The sequence below is a fragment of the Gambusia affinis genome, linkage group LG12, assembly GCF_019740435.1.
Source record: "Gambusia affinis linkage group LG12, SWU_Gaff_1.0, whole genome shotgun sequence".
In the NCBI taxonomy this organism is placed as follows: Eukaryota; Metazoa; Chordata; class Actinopteri; order Cyprinodontiformes; family Poeciliidae; genus Gambusia; species Gambusia affinis.
Genome location: NC_057879.1, coordinates 22,728,297 through 22,755,857, shown reverse-complemented (window position 1 = coordinate 22,755,857; position 27,561 = coordinate 22,728,297). Strand labels below are relative to the sequence as shown.

The following is a 27,561-nucleotide window of genomic DNA, read 5'->3' as shown; positions in this document are numbered from 1 at the left end:
GCATCCATTTCATTCAACTTTAACTCCTACTGAGATGTTATAATGGAATAGGAGGCAGAACGGCAGTAATAAAATCTTAGATGACAAGCTGAATTTACTTCTGATGAGGCTTTTTTCTGTTTGTTGAAGCATAAAAAGCAGAATCTGCTGCAGATATTCCAGCTGGGATTAAATATGAATGCTTAAATACGAGCAATAAAACCTGAAGACACTTTCCAAAGTTAAAGGGAGTAAAAGGGATCATTGAAAGTTAACATGTGGCTGCACAGCGGCGCAGTTGGTAGAGCTGTTGCCTTGCAGCAAGAAGGTCCTGGGTTCGATTCCCGGCCCGGGGTCTTTCTGCATAGATGGTTCTCCCTGTGCATGGTGGGTTCTCTCCGGGTTCTCCAGCTTCCTCCCACAGTCCAAAAACATGACTGTCAGGTTAATTGGTCTCTCTAAATCCTCCCTAGGTGTGAGAGTGTGTGTGAATGGTTGTTTGTCCTGTTTGTCTCTGTGTTGCCCTGTGACAGACTGGCGACCTGTCCAGGGTGACCCCGCCTCTCGCCCGGATTGGCACCAGCAACCCTCCCGACCCCATTAGGGGGAACAGAAAATGGATGGATGGATGAAAGTTAACACCAATAGAACAAAAACAGACCTTTTTTAAGTAACGTCCACGTTGAAGAAGCACCAAATTAAAAGTCTGCGTTTTGTAATCAGAAATTAGTCACATTCTGCGGTGAATGTCAGGGCTGCGTGATCACGCTCCATAATCTCCAGCTGTCCACTTCATATCTGTACGCGCCCCTGGCAGTCGCCACTTTCTCATCCTAAAATAGCTTCAAACGAAACACCGTTCAGCTGAACCGCTTCTCACCTTTGTTATCAGAGATTCAGCCTGTTTTTTTCTTTGTTTTATTTCATGAACACACTTTTAACAGCTGCATGCTTTTGTACATTTCAGCAGTTTAAATTAACTATCAGTGCGGGGGTTTGTGTGTTCAGAAATGTTCTGGTACAAGTGAGAAAATAAATACTTCCTTTGTTTGCTTCCCAGTTTAATAGCTCATCTTTTTCCAGCTTTGATATTCGGCTGAATTTGAAGGAACATGAACCCCCACAAAACAACAACAACAACAAAAATCAAATTCCTGCAAGCGAGTTTTCGGTTTAACCGTTTTTAAAGTTTTTACTGCCAGGATCAATAACACATTCTTCAAAGGGCTTCAATTGTACCTATTGGATAACAGTTTAATCAAAACAAGTGATAAAACATTTATATCTTTGTTGAGCTGTTTTTGAGATGAAACTTTCAAAACCTGATATGAGGATAAACAAGAAATGTAGAAAGTTATTTAACTGCAATAAGCAATAACTCAATTAATCACATGATAAATTAAAACAAGTTCAATTATTTCCATTTGCATGATTTATAGTTTTTCTGTTTTTTTGTTTCTTTTTCTTTTTTTTTTTTTTTTTACCAATAACTGGATGATTAAAGTCTTCAGTCTGGTGTTTTGGTCTCATTTAAGATTTTTTTATTTTATTTTACAAAGATTTTATAATTTACTTTATTTGTTGTTTCTGTTTTGTTTATTTATTTTGGATATTTAAAGTGTCTTCCAGTTCCAGTTTTAAATGCTCGTTGTTGCTTTGTGAGGATGTTTCTTCATTATTATTACCATTATATTACTTGAACATGGTCTCCAAACAACAATATTATCGTTTATCGCAATAATTTCTGGGACAATGTATCGTTATCGTGACAGGACTGAATTCAACACCACTGATTCTGTTTCTCTGCCTGAATTTTATTCAGCGATTTTCTCCTTTCTAGTCATGAACTAATAAAATCTAACATCTGTTGAGATTCAGTCTTGAAAAAATTAGAAATGTATGTAATTTAATCTGGGTATTTTCCAGGTCTGAATATGTATTTTAAATAAAACCAGTGTATTTAAAATTTTTATATATGTTTTTCAGAATAGATCTCTGATTATAGAAAGTCACTTTCTTTAGTGTCTCTTTTTTCCCGTCATCTATTAGTGACTGGGTCTAAAGTAAAAATCTTAAATTTGACAAACAGATCATCTGTGTAGTTCGGTTTCATCATCTTCTTCTTGCTAAATTCAAGCCATTTCCACTGCAAAAACACAAGATCTTAGCAAGTAAGTTTGGTCTAATTTCTAGTGCAAACATCTTGGTAAACTTAAAATGAGACAAAACTAACTTACAAATAAGTTTGCAGCCAGATATAGGAGTTTTCTTTAAGTAAATAATTCCTCCTAGCTCCATTTAACAAATTTTACTGGACGATAAATTGTCCCAGAAATTATTGAAATTTTTCGAGACAGTTTTCAAGCAGTATGATAGTAATAATGCAAGAACACATTATTCCAGATCAATAAACTTTAAATTGTGATGAACATTTAACACTGGAACTAGAAAACATTTTAAATATTTAAAATAAAACAACAAGTAAAATGAATTATGACAAAACCAGAGCTAATTGAGACGAAATCACCAGACTGAAGATTTTTATCATCCACCTTTTGGTAAAAAGAGAGAAAAACAATAAATTATTTAGTTTCCTTTAATTGATCATGCAGTTAATTGATTATTGCTTATTGCGACAGGCCTAATTCGATTGGCCGATTCTTTCACTTAAAACAAAACATTTTCCCCATGTATTAAATTATACTTTTTCATCAATATTAATAAATTATTTAGTCAAAACAAACTCTTATATCTTATATTTGCTCTAGAAACTATACCAAAGATTTTGTGTTTTACCACTCGGGTGGCGAACAGGAACTTTCAGTGCAGTTTGTAGTTATTTGCAAATCATTATTACAAGTCAAAATAACCGATAATTTGGGATCGATTGGAGTTCAAGCTGTTAACTCTCTGACAAAGCAACTGGCGTTTTATTGAAAAGAAATGTTTGCTTCACCGCCGTTAAAACCAGTCAAACAAAAAGAAAAACTGATTGTAGACCTCCGAGTGTCTCCGCAGAAAATTAATTAAAGTGCTAAAAAACAGTGAGAAAACTTTGGGGATTCAGTCGGCGTCGCTGTGCGACTGAGCCGGTGAGTTGGTGTCAGATAATTCACCAGCAGCGTCGCTCCTCTGCATCCTGCCCGACTGTATCTGTAATTGCCTTGTGTTTTCCCTGACAGGACAACAAACAGCCGGCATCAGGATTTGTCGAGTAGGAGGCGTAAGCGCGTTATTTCTGGCTGTAATTTTATGCTTATCACTATGACCTCTTTAAGGAGAACAGAGAGCAGGAGGAGGAGTTATTGTGCCGTTTCCCGTCGTGTAGCTATGATTTTCAGGCACGTCTCGCCTCGACCCGGCCAAGAATTTGTCACCAAGCAACCGTGTAATGACATTACTTCTGTGTGCTGAGAGCTTGTAATTGGTGTGAAATTATCTTATTAAATGAAGCCACTGGAAACTCTTAGGCTTGAATGACTAATTCTTGGGGGTTCACTGGGTCAAAGGCGGTCAATTCAGACAAATGGAAACGTCGTTGAACTGGCCGCTCCCAAAGCAGGAGGAAGATTTTTCCTTCCTGCGTTTCGTGACCCCATCAGAGGGAGAAAAGAAAACCGTCACATAAAGGCAGAGTGCAGTCTTCCCTCAAGGCCGTTTGCATTTATGGTTTAATAATCTAATGACTCTCGGATGATACCAGCAAATTTATTAGCAGGGAACGCGACACTGAGCTGGTCAGCAGATTTCTGTTATTAAATGTGTGAAATAGCTCTTATCCTTGGTGATTCAGGACTTTAGCTCACAATGCCGCGCGACTCTTCGCTTCCTTCACCTTTATTGCCTTCACAAATTAGATGTAAGCCATTTAACAATTTCCTTTGGTCAGTGGTGAAGTTTCTGTTTCAGACGTGGTGGATCTAAAACGCCGGCATTGTAATGAAAATTAAATAATTTCACAATTTATTTCTTACGTAAAACCAGCTGTTTAAACATACGGTATAAAAAAACCCAATTTTTTTCACTTAACATTTCCTATTTTTGGTCAGAAAGGATCACCAAAGTTATTAATATTTACTGAAAACAGGATATTTACAACAGGAATACTATAAAAGTGCAGTTGTTGATCTACTTTAAGAAATTTTAAGTTGAAAGTGTCTCCTGTAAAACGAGTCCGAAATCAACATAGAAAACAAATCATCATTTTCAAATCAACTCAGAAAGAAATACTCTGTTTTCTGAGATCAATTAAAGGTAAAATTAAATCACAATCAGATTTACTCACCAAGTTTGTGAACTCAAATAAGGAAATTGACTTTGATCCCCCGTCTGCGATCAATGAAAACATTTAAAATATAGATATATGAAAAAAGGCAAAATAAGAATATTAAAAGCTTGTTTGTTCTTGTAAATGTACAGATATGAAATAAGGAAGTTGAAGTAGTACAAAAATTAATGGTATTGATCAGAAGACATTGATTATAATGTAATAAGTTAATTTTATTCATCTTGTGAGGCGTTTTGCTTCAGGAGGGACTGGTGCACTTCACACCATATCAACAGGAAACAAAATTATTTCAGTAATCAATTATTCTACTGATTAACTGGATAAAAAATAGTAACAATTGCAGATTTTTTGTTTAACCACTTCTGCTTATTTTTTCCAATATTAGAAATACATTAAAAGATGCAAATAAAATAATAATTAAATACGTTTTTAATTAAGAAAACAAGCATTTAGCATTCCTGTTGTGAACATTTGATTATCTGTAGCAAAGGATGCATCTGCAACCAAAAAGAAAACTTATAACATCAACATGTGGAAAACTCAGCTTAACTGAACAGTAATGCAGTTCAGGGCTGATTAATATTTGCATTAACTGATTAATAATTGGATAGAAAAGATGTTTAATAGAAGATTTTCTTTTCTTTTTTAAAATTATGACATTTGAGGATTTTTGTGTATAACAGATTTATGGAAAAATCTATTTTTAATTTTAAATCCAAAATGTATATAGTTTTTTGTAAAGGTTCGTCTTCGTTACTGGTCTGAGTGTGTTGTTATTTCAGCAAATAGACGTTGTTGAGTCTGTATATTATTATAATGATTATTATTGATGATTAATATCAATGATTATTCATGATAACTCATCTGAGCAGTGACGTGCGGTCAGGGGAGGCAGGTGAGGCAGTGCCTCACCAGCCATCATGGAAAGAAAGAAAATATATAATCATAAAGTAATTTAAACTGTTATATTCATCCGGTGGTTTGTACTAAAAAATATTTATTTTTCATGTAGCTTCACCAATTTCGATTTTTATATGTTCAAAATCGCTGAATTTTCTTATTTTCCCATTCAAATGCTTGGAAGCGATGCCGGTGAGGCAGCAGCGAGCTCTGCCTCACCTTGGATTGCGCAACCCCTGGCTCTGCGCTGGCTGCTAAGCGGAGAGAGCATGTTGCTGTACGGCGTCAATAAAATGGTTTAAACAAATTTAATATGTGAACTTATTTCCAATAATTTAGCTTACGTATATAATGTACAGTGCTTTTTGTCACCAACTGTGTTTGTGTAACGTGTTTCGTGTAATGAGCGATTATAAACGGCAGAGAACAGGTTCGAGGTGAGGCAGGCAGTTCTCTTGCCTCATGGCAGGGGGCGCTCAAGATCCCAGACGTTCGTCTTGTTCACTCCTCAACTGCCGAGTAAGTGACAGCGAGCTAGGCTAAACGATTCGGGAAGCAAGTCAAGTGCAGCGATAGATTATAATAGAGATAGTGATTTTTTGTTTTGTTTTTTAAGGAAATGTGTGTTTTGTGAGCTACAGTTTGTATGTGTAAGGATGCAGAAGTGAAACATAACCTGTAAACTGCTGTCAATCTATGCATCTATTTGCAAATCTGATTCTGATGACGTCAGTGCCTCACCAGCTATGAACCTCACCGCACGTCACTGCATCTGAGTAATCATTTCAGCCCTAATGTATGTTTATAAATAAATCATTTTTTGTTCTTTTAAATTTTTATATACTAATACAAATATATTTAGTTCCAAAGTTGGAAAATGTGTTTGCAACCAGGAAGGTCTGCAAAGCGACTCAGTTAATCCGGGTTTGTCAGAAGGGTTAAGGTTCGGGTTGTTCCAGTTTTCTGATAAAATAAAACTTTCATTCAGTGTTTTAGTTAAAACACCAACAGTTTTCTTTGAGCTCAACATGCTGTGTTTACTTTCTGGCTTTTACTCCCATATTTATACCAGATTAGATTTACTTCCTGCCTTTTTACTCCCAATAATTTTGTTACGAATCCGGCAGACATTTGTCTTACTGGCTTTGACAGAAACTGCTGCATCTTCTTGTGCGAACATAATCGCATTCAGCTCAGACGAATCGCTGGTTGTAGCAGCTGGGCAGGGAAGCAGGTCGGAGACACGGTTAGCCTCCAGACTCTAAAGCTGTAAATGCATTTTCTGCTCTGATCTACTGCGCCTGAATAAACCCCACTGCAGCAAAACGACACGCTTCTGCTCCTCCAGTCATGTCGCAGGCCAGCCTCGTCTAAAAGCTTAATTAGATCAAACGCTGTTGCTTTAGAAAACACCAACGTAAACAGGTGAAATAGCCACCAGCAGTCTGTCACTGCTCACATTCCTACTCATTTCCAGCTCCGTTGGCTTTTATTCAACATCGTGTTTTAGTTTAGCATCGAGAACCGAGTGAAACTTTGTTAGCAGGAATAGCAAAATAAAATAAATTACCTTTTTGAAAGAGGAAAAAGGTTTGGGACAGTCAGAAAATATGATTTAAGATCTTAAACTAAGGTAATTTCTTCTACAATGTTACATTTTTATGATTAGCTAATTAAAAATAATATTCTTGTTTCATGTTGATGATTTATTTAAAATGTATTTACTATTTTCCATTATTTTTTGGAAGATGTGAGTTGGCCAAAACATACAACTTTTGGGCTTTCAGGTTTTCTTTTTTTTAATTATTATTATTATTTTTTTTTATTTGCTAACCCACAAAGGAAAAACTTTTGCTCAGAATTTACTGAAAATTTTAAATGAAATACATGGTACTGGAATAATTGTAAGAGCTTTGAAGGGCGTTCACTGCAAAAACATAAAGTCTTACCAAGTATTTCTGTCTAGATTATAGTGCAAATATCTCAGTTCTTCCTAAAACAATAAATCCTAATATCTTAGATATTTTTCTTCTCTCCACAATTTGGTTAATAGCAAAGAGGGTTTGATAATAAAAGAATACAATAACTTTTATTTTCTTGTTTTATTTAAAGGAAAATCTCACAGTGTGTAGTTTCCCCAAAAGGGAATCAAACTCAAAACTCTGAACTAAGAACTTCTGATCACATAATTAACCAAATCTATCATGGTAAATTATTACTGATAACTATTATGAGTAGTTCCTAACATTAATATGATCCGGCAGCATGTAATCATATATATTTATATGTATTATTTGTTTGTATTATATGTATATTTATGTCTGTATCTAACTAGTAGCCCTTCGTGTTGCTCTGGACCCGTTCAGCAGCTCCCAGGCTCTAAAAGGTTGGCGACCCCTGCGGTAGAGGTTAGCCACTGCGGTGATGCTAATACGGTTTCCTCTGTCTGTATTAATGCTTTTTAATGTATAATTGATGTTTGAACTGTTAAAATAGAAAGTTCTTGGGGTTTTCAAAGTATTCATGACTGTTATGAATTCTCACGTAGCGTTCATGTGATTCAGTTTTCTCACCCTTTATTTATCCCTTCCATCCTCCTTATCCGTCTTTCATCCAACTATACATCTTTTCAAGCCTGTTTCTCTTCACTCATGGTCTTTTTTTCCTATTTCCAATCTGTTTTCTTCCCCCTTATCAGCCGTATCGCCCTTTTTCATCCAACCTTGCCTCTTATTCTCATTATCCTTCTACACATCATGTTCTTGGTTTCTGTTGGTTTTTTTAAATTCTGGAACATAAAGTAAACTTATCCAACACTGATACATTTCCACGTTGACAAATTGAGTCAGTCTAATCCCACATTTAAATTTTGCAAATCAGTTTAGCGAGTCCTCGTCCTTCATCCTTTCTAATATCTGTTTCATCCACTTTCCTGAACTCAAATTTAATTTCTTCCCATGGTGCCATCTGGGCAGATTGAACGAATAAACTCACATCTTCCCTCATAACTTTTAAAAACTGAAATATGACTAAATGCTACATGGGTAAAACAAAACAAAACAAAACAAAAAAACAATTAAAAATATCATTTATTAATACTTTTAAAATGATAGCAGCAAAATGATTTTGTTTTACTGCACAACCATTTGACATCAATTTGGTTAGATTTGAAGAAGGTTCACCTAGTAACCTCAGAGAAGCCCAGCCCGTTACCTAGCAACCACAGTGGAGTTCCGCCCGTTACCTAGCAACCCAAGCTGAGTTACAGAATGTTTGGTCAGCTTGTTTTACTGCTGTAATCGTGTCTTAAAGAAGCAGAGGGTTAAGAGTATTTTTGCTCTGCGTGTGTGATTGATGTGGAAAACGGAGCAGCTAACTGGCCTTGGCTTTCGGCGCTTTGCTGTGTGGGAACAGGGTGTTTCTGTGTGAAGGTGAGAACTTGTGAAGAGTCGTGTGCCATCATGTACGATGTGAGATATTTCTCAGATTTTCATGTTGTAAAATTTTACCACTTGCCCACCTTCTGCAGCCATAGTGTTTTCTACAAACTTTTATTTTGTTCATAGATTTTATTTTATTTTTTACTTGATTCTATGTATTTTATTGTAGTTATATGCAACAATTTTTCAGCATGTTTATTTCTTTTATAGTACATAAATAGCTGGTTGGTCGCATGCTGATACACATCAGTATTTTGCACAAGCTCACAACGCTGGAGGGCAAAAAGACGATTCTTATACGTGCCATCCATAGCTGCACTGCCGCGGTAGAACAATCCTGTTAACTAGACATGTAGGCATTATTAATTTAGTGCAGTGCGTCACAGCAAAGGGAAAAATAACACCGAAAAATTGTTAGAACAACTCTTATCCATTTTTTTTTCTAGCTCTCTCTGTCAGCTATGCTACACACAGACGCATATCCATAGCAACTGACAACAACACCGCTAATGTACCAGGATTCAACATCATAAAACACTAAAACATTTCCCACACAGAACAGAACATTCAGTTACAGTATTATGTTTTTAGGTTTGATTTTTATTTTGCGATTACTAATAAGTGGTAGCTAATCTACCGTTGCTGTAGTACATTAGCTACTGCTGCTATTAGCTATCTAAATCAGCGGTGGTTGATTAGCTGTACTGATAATCCGTCAGAGTTGGAGTGCGGATTACGTTTTTTATTTTGTAACTGAATTGAAACACACCTAATTCCACATCACATCTGCATGTTACGGTTCTCAAAGTCAAGTTAGCATAACTGAACTACTTTCCTTTCCCTGTCAGTTTTTGCTACTAGTTGTGATACTGTGGACAATTAGCAGCAAGGCACAATTTCCCTTTTTATTTTATATAGCATATTTAAGATTTAGTGTGTTATATTGTTAACGTAACAGCTAAAATCAATGGCAGTCGTCGTCAGTGAACAGCTTTTTGCCCTCTAGCATTTTTGCTGAAAAATTACCATCGTACTATCAGAAATGGCCATTAGCATTGACTTCCATATAGAAACGGAGGGAGGTTCATGGCCGACCCACTTTGACAAAATTGTTTATTTTGCCTGCATCAGAAGAGTTTGGACAACTTCTTCCTGCTGCATCAGTGGCCTAATTTTTACCATAATGTGCAGGAACGGTTGTTGTGTATTTAGCTCCACCAATATCCCCATTAACTCTGCTGCTTCTTTCTACTGATTTATTTTACTTTGTGTTGGTCTGGTATTTGTTCTCTGATGTGCTGTTTTTTTGGAGACACTATCAATAAATCTGCGGAGGACACTTGGATAGAAAATGCTGCTTAATGCGAGGCAACAGTCACTCCGTCATGTCAGATAATGCTTTTACGGTCGCAGTCCAGACAAAGATGGATCTCAAATTTGTGTCCTAAGCAAGAAAAATGAGTGCGCCCATAATGCTCTGTGCCCCATCAGTCGTAATGCATCCTGTCAGTGTTATATGTCCAACTTTAAATTGAAAGTGAACTATTCACTTCCAATTAAACGCTGTGTGAGATGTGCGGCGTCACCTTCTGGCTGCAGTGTTGAAATCCCCAAAACCAGAGTCTCTCCACCACTGATAAGTCATGTTTCTGCTGTGGGTTTCCCCTGATAAATACCACCTTCAGTGAGTCATTTTAAACTCTGAAGGGGGGCTGGCACTTTCCTGCAACTTTGGTTTTTAAATTATAGTAATTCCAGCAAAGACTTAAAGGCCAAATTAGACATTGTAGTTTCTTGTTTCCAGTGTCTTAGCCCGAATGCCCAGCTAATTATTATAAACTTTTTTGAAATGTAGCTGGAACAATTACCTTCATTTCACCACTGATAAATATCATTTTAAAATTATACAATCAGAGTACTTGTAGTTTTATAGTGAAGGTTTATGGGTAGGTTTATGGCTGAAACAATTAATTGTGATTAATTAATCGATTAATCTGGAGTATACAGAGTCAAAAATGGCCATTTGCTGAAAGAATGACAAGTTCATAGAAAAAAATAAACCAAAGCTGTACAAACATTTAACACATTATGAATTCAAAATAAATTATTCTTTAAATGTTCTACACAGAGCTCCTCAAGTGGTGTAGATTTAGCTTCACCTGGTTTAAATTCAACAAAAAAGTCTGTTTTTACTACCCAGTTATTAATAAAAAGTATTTTCAGCAGATCATCCCTACGCCGTATTGTTTACAAGTTGAGCAGAAACAACTGAGCTTCTCACATGTTGATCCAAATGATCAAGTGTTTATGGGGCCGGACAATAAATCAATAACAATATATCGCAAAAGATATGTGATCAATAGATAATACATTAGATAGAATATTCAATGTATAGATTATTCACTAAACTCCAACTCAGAACTGCACAGCATTCTGGGAGATGTAGGCAGATGAAAGGTTTTAGCTTCTCAACCTAGTAGAGCTAATTTAGGTTGGTGGCCTCAGCTAGCTTACTAATTATTTGGTTACCTAGCAACAACCTGCTGGGTAACAAGCAGTTACAAGTTCCCGCCCAAATTTTGGTTACCTAGCAACGAGCCGTTGAGTATATAGCGCAGCAGGAGTTTCAGTTTTTTCCACTGTTCCTCATAACAGCTTAAAAATAAACAACGGTTTGGAGTGAAAACTGTGGATAAAGCAGGAAAGAGGATGACACTAATTTGGCAGAATTTCATATAATTAAAACAATAATCAATAATTATTGATAATAACGTGATGTTTTTCAGCCATATCGTCCAGCCATAGTGTTTTCTAAACAAACTTTAATGCATTTTAGGGAATAAAATGTTTACTTTCTTATTAAAAAATGAATTATTTGTTAATTTGCTGTAATGTATTTCTAATCTTGTATTTAAAAAAGGCTTAAATTATTTAATCAAAAATCTGCAGAATGTGGCGTTTTTTGTTTTTTTTATCCAGTGAATCAACAGAATAATTGATCAAAAAAAATAAATCGTTAGTAGAAAGCTTCCCCTCATCCACTCCTGTCAGACTCGAAAAGCATTACACTAATAATCAAAACAATAAATAAAAATCTCACTGCAAAGCCTCAGTAAATATATCCTCATCCTGAAAGTCTTCCAGTTTCGCTTACATCAGCCACTCTTACCTCCCACGCTGTGTCTGCCTCTCATTCCCCATAAAGTTACAACATCTCTGGATTAAACACATTATAGATGCATAAAATGTTTTAATAAGGAAATATTTAAATAATAAAAGCCGAAAAGGTAGCTATGTGTTTGGTAAAAGTGCCAAACAGATGAGAATATATCCCTTTAAAGGAAGAATAATGACTTCATTATTCCATCTGTCACCCTGGTTAGGGTTTTTGATTTGTGTGGAGCATTATTTACCATCGACGTGACAAAAATAAAAATGTAAAGTCACGACAGTGTGCTCTCTAAGCCTCCTGTAAAACCAGGAGTGAGAGGGTGTTACATATCGAATTCAAAGCACATTTATATGTGAGCCTCCATAAATCTCCTTTACTGTATGAGAGGGGGCCCGATGTGGCTTAAGAGCAGCGAGGGAGAGCTTACTGGCACCACGGTTAGTGGGATTACTCCCTATTGTCGGTTTTTGAAAAGGTATAGCTGCAGTTTCAAAGCGGCTCTAAATTATTCAACAAACCAGGTGAGATTAATTGATTATTGAGCTCTAAATCAATAATAATCAGCGGTTCTGTGTGTAATAGGTGGTCTTAGGTCTTTGTCTTGATCTGTGCCCCTGGAGAAATCTCTGAAATTGGCCCTCATCAGATTCACTAATCCTCGGTTTTTACTCGCCCGTCTTAGATTGGCTCCTCGTTATTATGCTGAAAAGGTCGAAGAGATTTCCAAGTTTGCCTCATGCTGTTTTCCACTCTCGGTTTTGAGTGGAAAAGTTGCACTTATGACAAATGTATTCAGACCCCTGCCAACCTTCTCAGATCTTAAAACACACCAAGGTCTGATTTTATGCAAATTAAGTCCTCATAAATGGTTTATGGGTGTTTGTGCATGAAGGTAACAGCACCGTGTTGTTGCTGGTACCAACCCTGCTAGACTTTGCTCCTCTATGAGGGCAAAGCCAATGATCTGTTATGCAGCATTGGTAGAAAAAGCCTCCCAGCTGGCAATAGGCTTTGATTACTAAGACACTTCAGACTCACCTTGAATAATGCATAGATCAGACTCATCTGTTTTACCAAGAGACATGCTGCTTTCTCTTGTCTTGGCCACAGTTTAGAATAATCATGGGATTCTTTTCTCATCTTGGAATCAAGATTTCATGAAATGCAGAAAAAAGATATCTATCTATTTTGGTCCACATCAAACAAACCGAACTTTCCAGACAAACGATCTAGAGTTGGATTAAGTCAGACTAAACAGGTGTGAATGCACCTTTAAATAGCTTCTAAAGGTACATTCTGTAGGACTTTATTGTGTTTTACTGAAGGATAATTTATTAGTCAAATGCTGGGAAACAACATAGGCGACAATAACTCCTAGCATCACGTCATCCCTCCGATGGTGTCACTGAGGATTATCACGGCTGCTGAATTTCCTAAAACGTAGCCAGAAAATGTGTGTGGTCTCCTTTGATTCACGTCCAGGACCGTTGATGGATCTAGCTTTGTCTTTTGAAATGAGAAACGAGCTTACACAATCATTTTGAAAAATCTGCCTGCCTGTTTCAAAGGAGACGGGGCGGAGGAGAAACCAGCGTTGAAGCTACAGCGGAGTGTGGCTGAGAGCACGACGCCGTCTGTGGGCTGTAATTGTTTGAAATGACTATCAGAGAGGAAGGCTGTGTTTGACTGTGATTCACTTTTCAGGCATTAGAGTGCAGCCAGTTGACCTCAATTAACAGCTTAAATGGCTACAATGTTACACACACACACGCACACACACACACACACACACTTCTTTCTACTGTACAGATATTGTACTTTTTCCTCTGGGATGTAAAAAGTTTAACAAATTAGACTGTCGCTTCGTTAATTTTTTTCTAGAAGTAGCCTACTTCCAGTTTAAGCATAATTATGATTTCTGATCAGATATGAATGATGCAGCATCATATAAATGCAGTAAAACATATTGATTTATTAAAGAGTAAAAATTAATTTGAAATAAATTAACTAAATATGCAGGCTAGAAATACTTCATGAGCTAAACCTGAGCTAAAATTGCTGCTGATTCATTAAAATCTTGACAGCTGAGGCTTAAAATGGAAAATAAATCCAAAAAATTAGACATGGGGGATTTCCACTGACAGAGTAAATCAGACATGAAGCGTTCCTGCGCTAACAGCTTAGGTAAATCGCGTGAAAGCAAATTATGCAACCAAGCAAGAAAAGCTTTGCAGAACAAAACAAAAAGTAAAATTTGTGATTAAAGATCAATTCATCCCTTTGCTAATTTCTTAATTTTTTCAACGTATCTTATCCTCATAAACAATTCCTACTTTTTTTTTTCTTTTCTTTTATATTGCAGAGTTGATGCAATGTAATTTAATTTAGTTAAGCCCTATTTTCTAACATCACTTTATTATGGATCTGATCAATTTAGGGATCAGTTTTGCTTGATTTTCCTTTTAACCTTGTAATATTACAAAATTTTTATTTCAAACCAAATTTTTTTTACAAATGTTGACTTTTCTTCAGCATTTTCACCCAAACAGTACAGATTGAACCCATCAGTGCTTCTGGACAGGATATTTGCATGTAAGTCCAAACAAATCGTCACAAAACAACTTGAAAAATCTTGGATGCATTAAATCTCTGTGACTAACTGTACCAGAGTAATCAAAAAGTAAAATATATTTTCAGATTTTTTTTAGGAAATCATAATACTTACATAAGTAATTTTTATCTAACATTTGTACAAAATGAAAATAGAGCATATTCTAGTTTTATTGAGTATCTCAACATTTTCATAGAACCATAACAAACAAGAAAAATCAGATGTAAATATATTTTTATCTTCAAAGTAGTCCTGAAAGCTCAGATTTTTCTTCATGGTTTTCTATATCTTCCAGCATTGATGAGCGCCACCATAAATGTATCAAACCATAAATGTTTTCTAAATAATTATAACCGCAGTTTATTGTCACATATTTGCCATATTTGTTTCTTTAAAGAGGTTGGGGACCAGAAAGAAACGTAATGAGTAGTTTTGCGGTGCATTCACACCAGTCATGTTTACTCCGCTTTAATCTAATTCTGGTTCGTTTGTGTAGAAAGTCCAGTTTGATCTGGAGGTGGGAACGTTGGTTTGTGTAGAAAGTCCAGTTTGATCTGGAGGTGGGAACGTTGGTTTGTCTAGATAGTCCAGTTTGTTTCATGTAATCAAACTCTGATGCAGACAGAAATCTGCGAACTCCTAAAAACATCGGTCTCGATTCGGTTCAAGTGAACTCTGGTGCGATTTGAATCCGTATGTGAATACCAAGTGGACCGGAGGCCACTCCAAAAGCAGGAAGGTGTCCATAGCACAGTGCATTCTGGGTAAATACAACCAGGGCAAATGCAGTAGTCTTGGAAGAAATGGCTCCTGTTTTTTTCCAACAAAGACAGAAGAGAAATCCTACCATCACTAAAATCTGACATCACTTCATTTTTGTTTACATTTCATGAAGAAGCAAGTCACGTTAATGTCTTCTTCAGAGGTTTGTGTGTCATTTCCTTCAGTGGTTCTTGGTGCAGCGCCGCCACAGGTGAATAGGGGGAACAGCGTGTTCAAAGTGCTTGGACCGCAGCGTTAAAGGAACCACAGCAGCTGAAAATGTAACAAATGTTGCATTTTTGGTCCCCAATAGAACCGAGTCTACCGGACCATCAGGTGTGAAAACTCTCTTATAGGCCTGTCAGCAGTGAAAATCCCACAGAAAAGCAGTAAACATTGCCACCCTGCTTTATGTTCCCAGCTGTGGATTTTCATGCGTTTTGATGACTAATAAATCTATCCAGAGATCTAGATGCTGGTGCTGCAGCATCCAAAGTGAGATGGATGTCGTCTTTTCAGTTCAGACCAAATTTCTCCCCCAAAATGAGGTACAAAACAGAAAAGGAGTATACTTTATCGGTACTGGGCAGTCCCGCTCAGGGCACAAAGGATGTAAGGTTGCTTGTAAAACAAACACCTCACACACATTTACCTTAGACCTTAAAGGACACAGATTAACATCCGTCTTCTCCTCAAAGTCTTTGCCTCAGACTCACTGGGGTGATGCAGAATTAATGAGAGAAAACTGCTGGGGAGGAGGTGGGCATGAAAGCAACAGAGAACGTCTTCTGCTCTGAGAGAATTATTAAAGTGCCGGTTGCCAGGCGGCGACGAGGAGATCAGTGGAAGCCGGGCTCGGTGCGCGTCAGAAGGGAGGCTGAGAGCAGGAAAATATGTTCTGTTTTGGCTCCCGTCATTTAGCACCATCTGCTCGGTCATTTGGGTGTTTGTGTTTGCTTTTTTTCCCTCCCCTGTAAACTTGACAGGGGGACAAATGCAGCGGGTGTGAAGCAAGATAGGATGATAGATGCTCTCTGCATGCAAAGTGTCAGTAAACAGAGCAGCCAAGATCAAGCAGGGCGCAGCAGGGGAGTACAAGTCAGGGAAAATAAGATACCGTACCGCTCATCATTAAAATGTTATCCTTTTAATAGGAGTCTTCTTCTGCTTTCTCTGTTCATTTTTATTTAATGTAGAAATAATAATGTCACACTGACTTTTTAATCTTTTGTGTAATAATCTTCAAAAATACTTCAAAAATTTAATTATTGTTTTAAAAAAAAAATAAATTACACTTAGTGCTAGACCTAGCAATTCTTTTAAAATAAACGTAACTGAAGTATTATTTCTTTAGACATGATAATGTTAATTAGTTCCTGGACTGTGTGGCTCAAAAACACGATATAAAGGCTTCATATCAGTCAATATCAGTAATTATTGATTAGTTTTTTGTTTTAGAAATCTGAAATACTGGTGGCAGTTACGCAATAGGTTGTTGCTAGGTAACCAAAGAGAGAGTGAGTTGCTAGGTAACCAATGAGAGAGTGAGTTGATTCCACCAACTGTGAGAGGTTGAATGTCTAAAGCCTTTCCTCTGCCTACATCCCCCAGAATGCTGTGCGGTTCTGGATCGGAGTTCAGTGAAATTATTGAATATTGGTACTGATATTGATCATGTCTTGATTTATTGCCCACCACTAATGTTCTAATAAGTTTTAATTAGTAATCTTCAGTGGTGGGCGCAGTTTCAATTATGTGCTAATAGCGGAGCTAATGCTTCTTATAGCGCCTTAGCATTTAGCGCTGATATTCTGAAGATTACTGCAATTTAAAATATTCTAAAGCTCCAGTAACAACTCAATAAAAATCAAAGCCCACATCGTCAAACATGCTTAACAGTTGTGATGACGTTTTTTTGCTGACATGATGTTTGGCTTTCCACAAATATAGTTCTGTATATTAGAGACAAACATTTGTACTTTGGTCTCTTCTGTCTCAAAGCAATTCTTCCAGAAACCTTGAAGCTCAACTTTTATTTTAGAGAAGAGACTTTCTCTTTTGAAACCTTAACAAATGAGTCTAATTCTCCTGAAATGGTGGCTGGATCTGAGATGTAGCTTTTGAATTTATTTTGCAGTTTCTTTGACCAGATAAAACTGGGGTGAAGTTGACATCCACTCCAGGAAGGATGATCAACTCTCTTAAATGTTTTCCACTAATAATTAAACTCTAGAATGTAAATTTAAACCAGCAAGCTGCAAAAACTTGCTTTAATAAAAGTGATAAGACATTGTATTTTAAATAATCCAAGAACATTTTGTTCTTTCTTTTCCCTCATGACTGCAAATTCATCAACTCAGACTCTAAATATTTAGTTAATCTCTCAGATTATTCAACGTAAACACTCGCCTAATGTTACGTTCAGTCTTGTTTTAAACTCTCCCTGTATTTAGCGCTCCATGATTAACTGTCTTTAAAGGTTATAATTGTCTTATTTAACAGTGGTCTCAGTTGTCCAGTCTCCACAGAGACGTCACAACAGAAAAGGCTAAATGATGATGACAGAGAGGCGGAACAGAAATGTGTCATCATCATGGGCAGCGACACCGCCACGCTTTGTGGCCCTGACATTTCCTGCAGCTCTCAAGGGTAATAAATTTCTTCCTGTTTGCAGTGATATTTTCATTATGGCATTGTCTTCTCTCTCTTTGCTCATCATCATCTAAACGGAGCTTAATGTGACTCCGAGCGTCAGAAACTCATTGTATCCCACATTATCAAGTCAGTTCAGTTGGAAAATTATATTCAGAGTTCATAAAGGTGCTTGAAATCCTTGAAAAAAGTCCTTGAAAGTGGCTGATATTCAATCTGCTGTTTTGTAATAAGGTGGAATCTAACGTTTGACTAAAAGCTTCAACTTGGAAAACGTTCTTTACAGTCGAAACCAGATATTTTCATAAACCCAATAAAAAGATAAAGACTTTTTTTTTTCTCACCGTCTGAAGTTAAATCACTCTAAACGTTTCTTGCTTCAGGTCAATTAGAATCATCTAAGTTATTTCTGTTTGCTAAATTGCAGAAATTGAGATGATTTTTTTTAACTTTTTTTGTATTTTGTGTTCAAGCATTTAATTAATGCAGAAAGGTCATTTACCCAGAAATAATTTTGTTTTGACTGTTTGAAACAAAACCAAATAAATTACTTATTGATCTGTGCAATTTAGATATATATATAGGATATTGTTTTTGTTAAATTAGTGTTTTGTTCTTGAACCACTCTGGTATTTAGGGGACATTTCAAAACAAAATCTTAGTTATATTTTATTTTACCTAGATACTACCACAAGACTTTTAACAGTTGAAGTGATTTGAAACTCTTTCATTTTTGTCTAAGTGTGGTGCTGTAAAGTTTTTAATGCTTTAAAGTAGCTTGAATTTACTGTGGAAAAGAGACGCTTTGTGTTTTTTTTCTTCCTTTTTAGCACCCCTGCTCTGAGACTCACTGGAGGAATACAAGGTCATTAACTCTTTCTGAGAGAGACAAACAGAGCAATGGGGAAGGTTTAAAGGGTCAGAGTGAAAAATTGTTGATGGGGTTGATAAAAACCAGAAACAAAGATGGAGTGCGCACAGAAAATAGTGATAGAAAAGGGGAATCCCCTGAGAGACAGGAGATTTGAAAATGGTGCAGAATATTGAACCAAAAACAAAGAGGAACTCAAGGGAGCAAAAATTCAATATCTCTATCCCTTAAGGAACTGCAGCACGACAGACTAATCCCTGCAAAAAACCCCAGAAAAAAGTAATGCATATCAAAGGACTAAACAAAGGAAAGCAACAGAACAACCTTCCCACCGGCGTCTAGAATAAACTCAGTGCAGCTGAAATGTTTGAGGATGAAAGTTTCACTTGCAGCTTTTAGTAAACACTCCAAAACAATAATAAAAAAAAAAACAATACAAAGTATCATAAAACAGAAATAAACTATACCTGTTTAGGCTGGATCTTGTTTCCTTTACAGAACTGAAAGACTTTTAAAGTAATGTTTAAAATAATGCCTGGTCTAAAAAAGATGTTCAACGCTAAACTATGTCCATGACCATTAATTAAAACCATTAATTTCTTACCTTTCAGGGAGTGTTACTCAAAGTTTACAAGGCTGGGGATCACTTACCCCAATTAACAAACAGACCACCTAACTTAACATCACCTTAACATATACAACCTGGAATAAAAATATTAGTCTCTTAACTTGTCTTTGTTCATCCTAATGGATGAACAAATCACTACTCGGATGTTTTAAGTTATTTACAGATGATAAAAGTATGGATTCTAAGCTTTCCAATCTAAACACTTTACTACAAGTGTTGTGTTGCATTAATAATGTTTTAGAGCTATTTGCAATTTAGTAGTAAAATAAAACAATAGACTTGAGTTGCTTTGGTAAAAACAGACATTTTCATTCAGAAAGTAGATAGCCCTTAAATAATTTTATTTTAGGTGATGCAGTTAGGTGGGCGCACGGGTGGGGCAGGGTGGGCGAGGGCGGGTGGGGTGAGGCGGCAGACACAAACCTAGAACTGTATACCTGTGTATCAAAATAATGTTCAAAAACAAAAGTTCTACAACTCACCCTGAGAAACTTTCCACCGGCGTCTTCAGGTTTCCGTTTTAGTGACCCAATCTTAAGCTTAAGCTACATTATTTTGTTTAAACACAATCCTTTGGTAAGCTAGCCGAGCATCGCACTTTGACCTCACGTCATGGCAAATAAACTTCTATTTACATGCATTACCTTGGGGACCAACAGTAGTCTGGGAACCACAGTTTGAGAAACAATGCCATAAGGGGATTTTGAGACAAAAATAAGAGAATAGCGATCCCTCCTTACTTTCTCTCCACAAATGTTTGAAAAATCACAAGCTCCATGTTTATTCGGTTTCTGCGATGTACTGGAGTCGAAACGAGAGACATGGAGGACAATTCACAACGTTTTCTTCCAGAAAACTGCAAAACTGCTGAAACCCTGAGTTCCTTTAAATCAAGCCTAAAAACAGACCTGTTTAGAGTTGACTTTGATTAGTAATACCTGAACACTGATTAATACTATATTTGATGTGCTTGATAATCTTGATGATGTCATTGAACAAAGCATGATGTTTATTGCTTGTTTCATAATTGGTGACTTTATAATATTTGTATGTTGTGAAGCTCTTTGAACTCCCTTATTGCTGAAATGTGCTCATCTTGACTTTACTATGAAACAGCTTTAATCACAAAGTTAAATGATGCATATTTCTCAAAGAAGGATTTGCCATCACTAAATACACCATCATCATATATTAAGTTTCTTTAATCTTTAATCACTTAAACTTCTGCGATTTAATTATGTGAAATGAAACGCATCAAATAATAAATAAGTAATGAAGGTTCTAAAAATTATTAAAGTCTAGCAGTCATCAATCATTCATTGGTCTCTCTAGAATTTAATTAAAGAGGTTTGTTGGCTTGTTTCCTGAGTCCCCATAGTTAACTCTAAATAGAGCGTGGAAGTAAAAGGTCCAGAATGTTTTCTGCTGATACCAGAACCAACGAGACATTTTGTGGCACTGAATCGGCAGGATTATCTGAGTCAGGTCAGGGTTAAGGTTCCCACATTCCTGCCACTGTCCATGGCTGGAGGAGATGACTTCATATCTAACGTTAAAGGTTACCTGTTATGGAAAATTCACATTTTGGACGTTTTTATTTGGGTTTTTACTGCTTCTAAAAACAACCCAGTAGCTTAAAGAAAACACAAAGCCGTTATTTGGCAATAAGTTCATGTTTTTTGGTGTCTGGAAAATGAGCCGTTTTGAAAACGATTCATTTCACCCGGCATCACACGGCGCCGTTACTTAGGAACCCCAGTACTTTTACTCAGCTGTACACATTGTACAATGGCCGCTGGAAACCCCCCCAACTATTTTATTGATGACTCAACATTCAGAAACCACTTGCTGAATTCCTATTTATTGTGCAGGAGGCTCTACTTCTGACTTTCAAAGATGTACGGTTGTATAATTGCACATCTCTTTGCAGCCATTTTGGGGGCGTGGCCAGCAAAGGTTTTTGGATTTAAAGTGACAAGACGCCTTAATCCAGGTCATTCTGAAGGGAGCTCAAAATGCACAGAACTGGTCAGACTAAAATCTCATTACATAAGAATAATTTTGTGTGAAATAAAATTACACAGCATGTAGTCAACATGTTTTGTGTATTCTAACCTGTTCAACGAAGCATAATAAGCCACCTATACAAATAAAAAAGTGATAGCGATAGTTTAAATTACTAATAAAGTCAATGGATATCCATTTATCTGCAGAAAATGTAAAATCTAAAAGTGTGAGGCTGAAGTAAAGACTAGAAAACTGTCATTTTAAAGCAGGGTGTCTCCTGAAGAGACTGAAGATGCCAAAGTTAATCAGCAGACATTGTTTGCTGCTCTGCTGCATTGTTTCCTTAGTGCATTCTCCTGCTGAATATAAAAGCAACTGCATGTTAGAAAAGATATTCAAGGACTTACAACCCGTTCAGCAGAAGAGCTTCAGTTTCCTGTTTGCAGTAGCTGCAGGACTGAAAACAACAGAAACAGGAGCTGAAGGAAAACGTTTGACCAGTTCTTCATCTGCATGCATGAAACACTCCAAATATTCTTTCATCCCATCAAATTCACCCTCTAACCTGCTTAATATGCATGAAAAGAAAGTCAGTGTACTTTACTGTAGCGAATTATGGGAGTCAAAGACAAAATCACCCTCAAAGAACGGCTGAGCTTCGCCTTCATCAGCAGACGGCTTGTTCTCCGTGGGCCGGCATCCTTTCTCTGCCTTATTAATGGCTCTGCGTATGAAAGTAAACAAAACCAGGCCTTTTCAAAAAGAGCATATTTTCTTTTCATAATGCAGGTTGTGGAGGTCATTCGCCATGCTTCACGTCGCCTCCCGGCAGGAATAAAGACCGGCTCAGCAGGCCCACACAGCCGCCTCCTTCGTTTTATCATTACAATAAATTACTCTGCTCCGCGGTCTTCCTACAGGAAAAACGTTCCACCAATAAAAGCCTCCCGTTTTTGTTACTATTTGTTCCCGGTGCGGAGGGATCGGGGGAGGGGACGCATCGCAGTTTAGTTTTCGACACTGGAAGACGTTGTGTGATGTTCTTCTACGCAGAACCGCCCACAGGCAAAAACCTGTCTCACAGTTTACTGCCGAGTGAAGGAAGCAACTAATAACAAACGCTTCTGCATCAGGCAGCATCCTGACATGAGTGAAAGCTCACATGTTGATGAGGAAGAAGAAAAATAGCAGAACCTGTCTAGTGGAAAAGCAGTGGAATAGTTCTTGTGCAACCAGAGACCTTGTTGTTTACTTACTGAGGGCTGTGATTGAATGGCAATTTGTTTAAGGGAACACAGAAAGACTCAAATAAGATGCAAAGGGAAATAGATGCTTGACATGCTCTCAGAAATGAAAGAGGCTGGATGAAATGGTTTTACCAGGTTGCTATGAAAAGTGTCAAGTTGGGTAAAAGACCCAGAGGATGTGCATGGATCAATGCTCCGCAGCTGAGAAAGGTTTTACACTAAAACCTGAAGACCTGGGAAGAAATTACAAGTATTCGCAGTGTGTGTTGGTGGATCATAAGTAGATTACAGCAGAGCTTCAAATACAAAACAAAGGGACAGGAGCCAGAGACAAAATAAACAGATCAACATGGCCTTGAATATGGATAAATTCCTCTTTTCCTGTCGGCCCTTCACATCGTCTGGAATGCTTTCTGATATCGAACGTGGCAGAATTAGTGACCTCACAAAGCTGCTTCGCTGGAAAGGTTGATTGAAATAAGAAAGTCTTTTAAGGAGACCTGTTGTTCAAAATTTGCATATTTTTGTTTTTCTGTTTGGCTTCTAAAAACACCAAAAATGTTTTTCTTTCCTTTTAAAAAAAAACATTCAGCTGCTGTTTTTTGTCAACAAGTTAATATTTTTGAGCCAGGTACTGCGCCGTTACCTAGCAACCCCAACTGAGCCCAGCATGTTTGGTCAGCTGGTTTTACTGCTGTTGTATAATTGACAGCATATAACAGTCGTATAATTGCGCATCAGCAGCAATTATGCAAAAGCAGACAGGAGGCCCTAGACGAGTTAATAAGCAGAACTGAGCAGACTAAAATTTTGTTTTGAAAGAATGATTTTGTGGGAAAAATAATTATGTAAGTGTTTTGTGTTGCCCATATTCTAACCTGTTGAATGAAGCATAATAGGGATCCTCAATAGGCTGGGTATAAAATATTCAGTGGCAGACCCAAAAAAATATCAGCTGTTCCAAGCCAGAGGATTTATTTGACTCCACAGGAGCATCTTAATGGGCTGAATGGAGCCCAGTAACTATAATATAGCTGCAATAAAAGTATGAGAAAAAATAGGGATGCACAGATTACAGTTTTCTAATCAATTGATGATATTTCTAAATGCTGACGTTTATCCACAGTTCAAATATAAACATGTTTTAGTCGAGTTTGACAAGCATTAAAAAATGCTCATGAGATTATTTATTATTTGTGATTATCCATCCATACATCCATTTTCTGTACACCCTTCATCCCTAATGGGGTCAGGAGGGTTGCTGGTTCCTCTCCAGCTGTGTTCCAGGTGAGAGGTGGGGTCACCCTGGACAGGTCGCCAGTCTGTCGCAGGGCAACACAAAGACATACAAGACACACAACCATTCACACACACACTCACACCTAGGGAGAATTTAGAGAAACCAATTAACCTGACGGTCATGTTTTTGGACTGTGGGAGGAAGTCGGAGAACCTGGAGAGAACCCACCATGAACAGGGAGAACATGCAAACTCCATGCAGAAAGACCCCGGCTGGGAATCGAACCCAGGACCTTCTTGCTGCAAGGCAACAGCTCTACCAACTGCGCCATTGTGCAGCCCCTTATTTGTCATTCAGGTTCAACTTTCTGACTTGGTAAAAATCAGAACATGCAATGTCTCCCAAATTCAAAGGCAGAAAGTCGACTGTTTGCTGATGACATTGTCTTTGTTTACTACAATTCTGTTGACGCTTTTGAACAGTGATCTTATCACAGGAACACCAAAAGATCCAACTTAAGAAAAAGTCCAAAATGATTGGTTGTGATACAGTAGTCACAAAATAAGTTAAAAAAATTTGAGGGAACCGTGAAAAATCTTCTGACAGAATAACGAAGCTTTGTTCAAGTGAAGGCGTCGTACATTTAGCTTGATGAAAAAGTCCTTGAACCTAAATTCTCACGTACAACACATCTCCATTATGCTGCTTCATGCAATCTATCTATTTAATATTTCATTTCAGGCAAGGATGAAATCTTTTAATGAGAGTGCCATGTGTCCTTCTATAAATCATAAATTCTGAAAAGTGCGTCTCACGTATTCAGCTCTTGTCTTTACATGCCCTCACCTTACTCTTCTCTCGTCAAAGCAAAACCAGGGACTACACTTTTATACATCTACACATACATACTTATGAAAAGTTAAATTGCAATCAAACACTCATTTCTGTAAGCTTGCTTTACTGTTAAGTGAGTAACTGAAGCTGCATTTTATCTTCGTTTTCTCATCTTCAGACCGTGATTCTTAATCACAGTGAAATACGATCAAAATGTTCTTAACAAGTTTTATTCATCTATTGAAGGTATTTTAGGGCCAGATGTGGAGGGAATAAAAGAAGTGCACTTCTTATAGTGCGCATGTTGACCTGAAGTCATAATGAAGAAATAAGTTTGGAGAGATAACTGGTTATTTTCTTTGCCTTTTTAACCAACTGGTCATTGATCCAGATGGAGATAAACTCGAATAAAGATGACTGTAGCTCAGAGGTCTCCAAACTTTTTACTACGTGGGACAGAAAAAATAAATAAAATAAAGATAAAGTTTTTTCTTATTTTATTGTTTTTTTTTTCCCCAAAATGGACATTTATGTTCGATCCAAAACCTGAAAGAGATTTTAACAACGGCGTATTCGGACCATTGTAGACAGGAGGAAAAAATGCCAAAAATATTTTTTATTTTTCTGAGTTTGAAAAGGTGAAATTTTTCTTTATCCATTTGAAAAGGTTTCAGTGAGTTTTTCGCTGAATTGAATTCCCGTTTCTCCTCCATCTGAAAACCCCCAGCAGATGTTGCTGTATTAGAAGAAAGTCATGTAGTTTTTAGTTTCTTTTGTGCTCAATTGAATAAATTTATTTCCAATATTTTTTTCCACATTCTTAAGAAAGAATAAAAGATGTTTTCTGTGGATAAACGAGGTTTAACTCGGTTATAAAATGGTAAAAACTTTTGTAAGAAAATTTCACTGCTGATAATTTTATCCAGTTTACAAATTAAAACTACACTTATGGGACAAATTTGTGTCATTTTTGAATTGAATTGCACAAAAACAGTCATCAATAATTTCCAGCAAAAAAAACTCATTGAATATTTTTGAGTTTTGAAACTGAGAAAAATCTTTAAAGTCAAAAGATTTTTACTTTTGAAACTCTGCGATGGCCCACCGCTGATAAAATCCCTCTCAAGTTTTGGATCCACAATAAAAATCCATTTTGAGAAAATTTGAAAAATCTTGTTACTTTATTTGCTTGACTTTACATTCCTTTTTCTTTTTTGGGGGGCCACTACTACTTTTGATTCGACAGTTTTGGCTTATGTAACAAAAAGTTTGGACACCCCTAACCGAGTTATCGTTGTCTAAACCTGTAGAAGCTTAAAGGAAAATCCACAGCAGTTTGCTTGCAGACCAGAGAAGGAAGAGGAAACTGAAAGGTGTATCAATCATCTTGCTGAACTTTGGGCAAGACAACAAAAATCTCCCTGAGTCCCATGTAAGCATGACGTCCTCTCTGAGCGATCAGCTTGCCACAGTGGCGCTGAGGTATTTTCCTCTGAGTGTTTCTGACAGGTGACAGATCGTATCGGAGCAGCATGCAGAGCCATCATGAGGCACGGTTCAGCTGAATCGCCCGTCATTGCAGATTATCTCACACAAATGGACAGCTCTCCTGCCGCGAATGTCAAGAGCCAGTTATTGAGCGGAATCGGAGGCAGATGAGTGTCTGGCGGATCCCGGGCAGTTCGCCACGCCGGCTTAGCTTCTCGTTCTCCAGATGTAAAGCTCGAAGAGCTGCAGCCTGTTTGTTTCGATCCTGCCTGTTCTAGTAACTCCCACCTCACCTCTCCTCGGTTATTGAGAGAAAGTTTCTTTATGCACTTTCTTTCCTGCGCCCAAACGCTGTTTGTTTCATTTTGCAAGACGAGGTTCAGTGGAGACTAAAAGGGATTCTCTGGAAAGCAAAGCGCCATCGAGTCAGACCTTATGACACATTTTGTCTGCCGCCTTTGAGTAAAAGGAGATTCTTCTGCTGTAACCAAACAGGCAAATTGCATTCTCCGTGTCCCCGGGCTGTGGATGTTATTTGTCGCCTGCCGAAGCGACTTCACAGCCTGCCTTATCTTTTAAATTGACCACACAATAACAGCTGCCTCTCTGCAAAGTTGTCCCATTAAAACCGTCACAGGTAAACACTGCTGCCTGTTTCGGGCCTGGAATGCCGTCAGACGTTCTCTCTCTCTGGGCCTCCGCATCCAGCAGACGTCAGGCTTTGAAATGTGCAGCAGATCCCTCCCCCTTCGTTTATTCCAGAACCTCCAGCTCTCCGTCGGGGATGCGGTGCATGTGCCGGCCCGTGCTGGCCTGTTTGTCTGCTGCCGAAGTGGCAAACTGCTAATGAATAATGCAGGGTGATGGTGATGTGTTGACAGCTGAGACGGCTGAGAGCTGCCGAGCCGCGTATCGGTGATAATGTCCCATTTCCCTTCCGCGCTATTCCACCCTTTTATTACGACAAATTGCATTTTTTATTTCTTTTGTAATTTCTCCTCCCCTACACCGCCAGCATGTGCATGTTTTTCTGTGGATCAATGTTTGAAGGAGTTTGTCGGGTTCAAAATCCAAACATTTTGAATAATGCAGCTGAAAGTTAGCAGCTGATTGGTTTCTAAATTGATTCCTCTTGCTTACATTTCTGAGTTGGATTGGTATCTCATTATTTATTCACAGAGTTTCTCTAGACGGTTTTTGTTCATATCACTCAGAAATTGTTTAAAAATAAATCATGTTTATGCAGCTCTGGAAAAAATTGAAAAACCCCTCATGGTTTTTCCACCAGATATTGATTCCTGAACTCTTCTTGAGTTAAAACATTAGTATTGTTCTTTCTAAATTAATGTGGGCTTGTTTGAGGTCTGAAAGCACTGATTCTTTTTCCTTATTTTCTGCAAATAAATACAAATTTTTGCTTGAAATTTCAGAAACATGTCAGT

The 27,561-nt window shown here is 37.4% G+C and overlaps 1 protein-coding gene across 2 annotated transcripts in view; it reads left to right on the top strand.

Moving 5' to 3' along the window:
* The window catches only part of st6galnac3 (ST6 (alpha-N-acetyl-neuraminyl-2,3-beta-galactosyl-1,3)-N-acetylgalactosaminide alpha-2,6-sialyltransferase 3), a 94,151-nt gene that overhangs the window by 49,655 nt on the left and 16,935 nt on the right, over positions 1 to 27,561 (top strand). The window contains exon 4 of one of the 2 annotated variants that reach the window (XM_044133673.1): positions 17,655 to 17,801. The exons of the other annotated variant lie outside the window; for it this stretch is intronic. Coding sequence (XP_043989608.1) covers positions 17,655 to 17,801 — 147 coding nt within the window. The remainder of the gene's footprint in view (positions 1 to 17,654; positions 17,802 to 27,561) is intronic. 2 annotated transcript variants of the gene reach the window in all.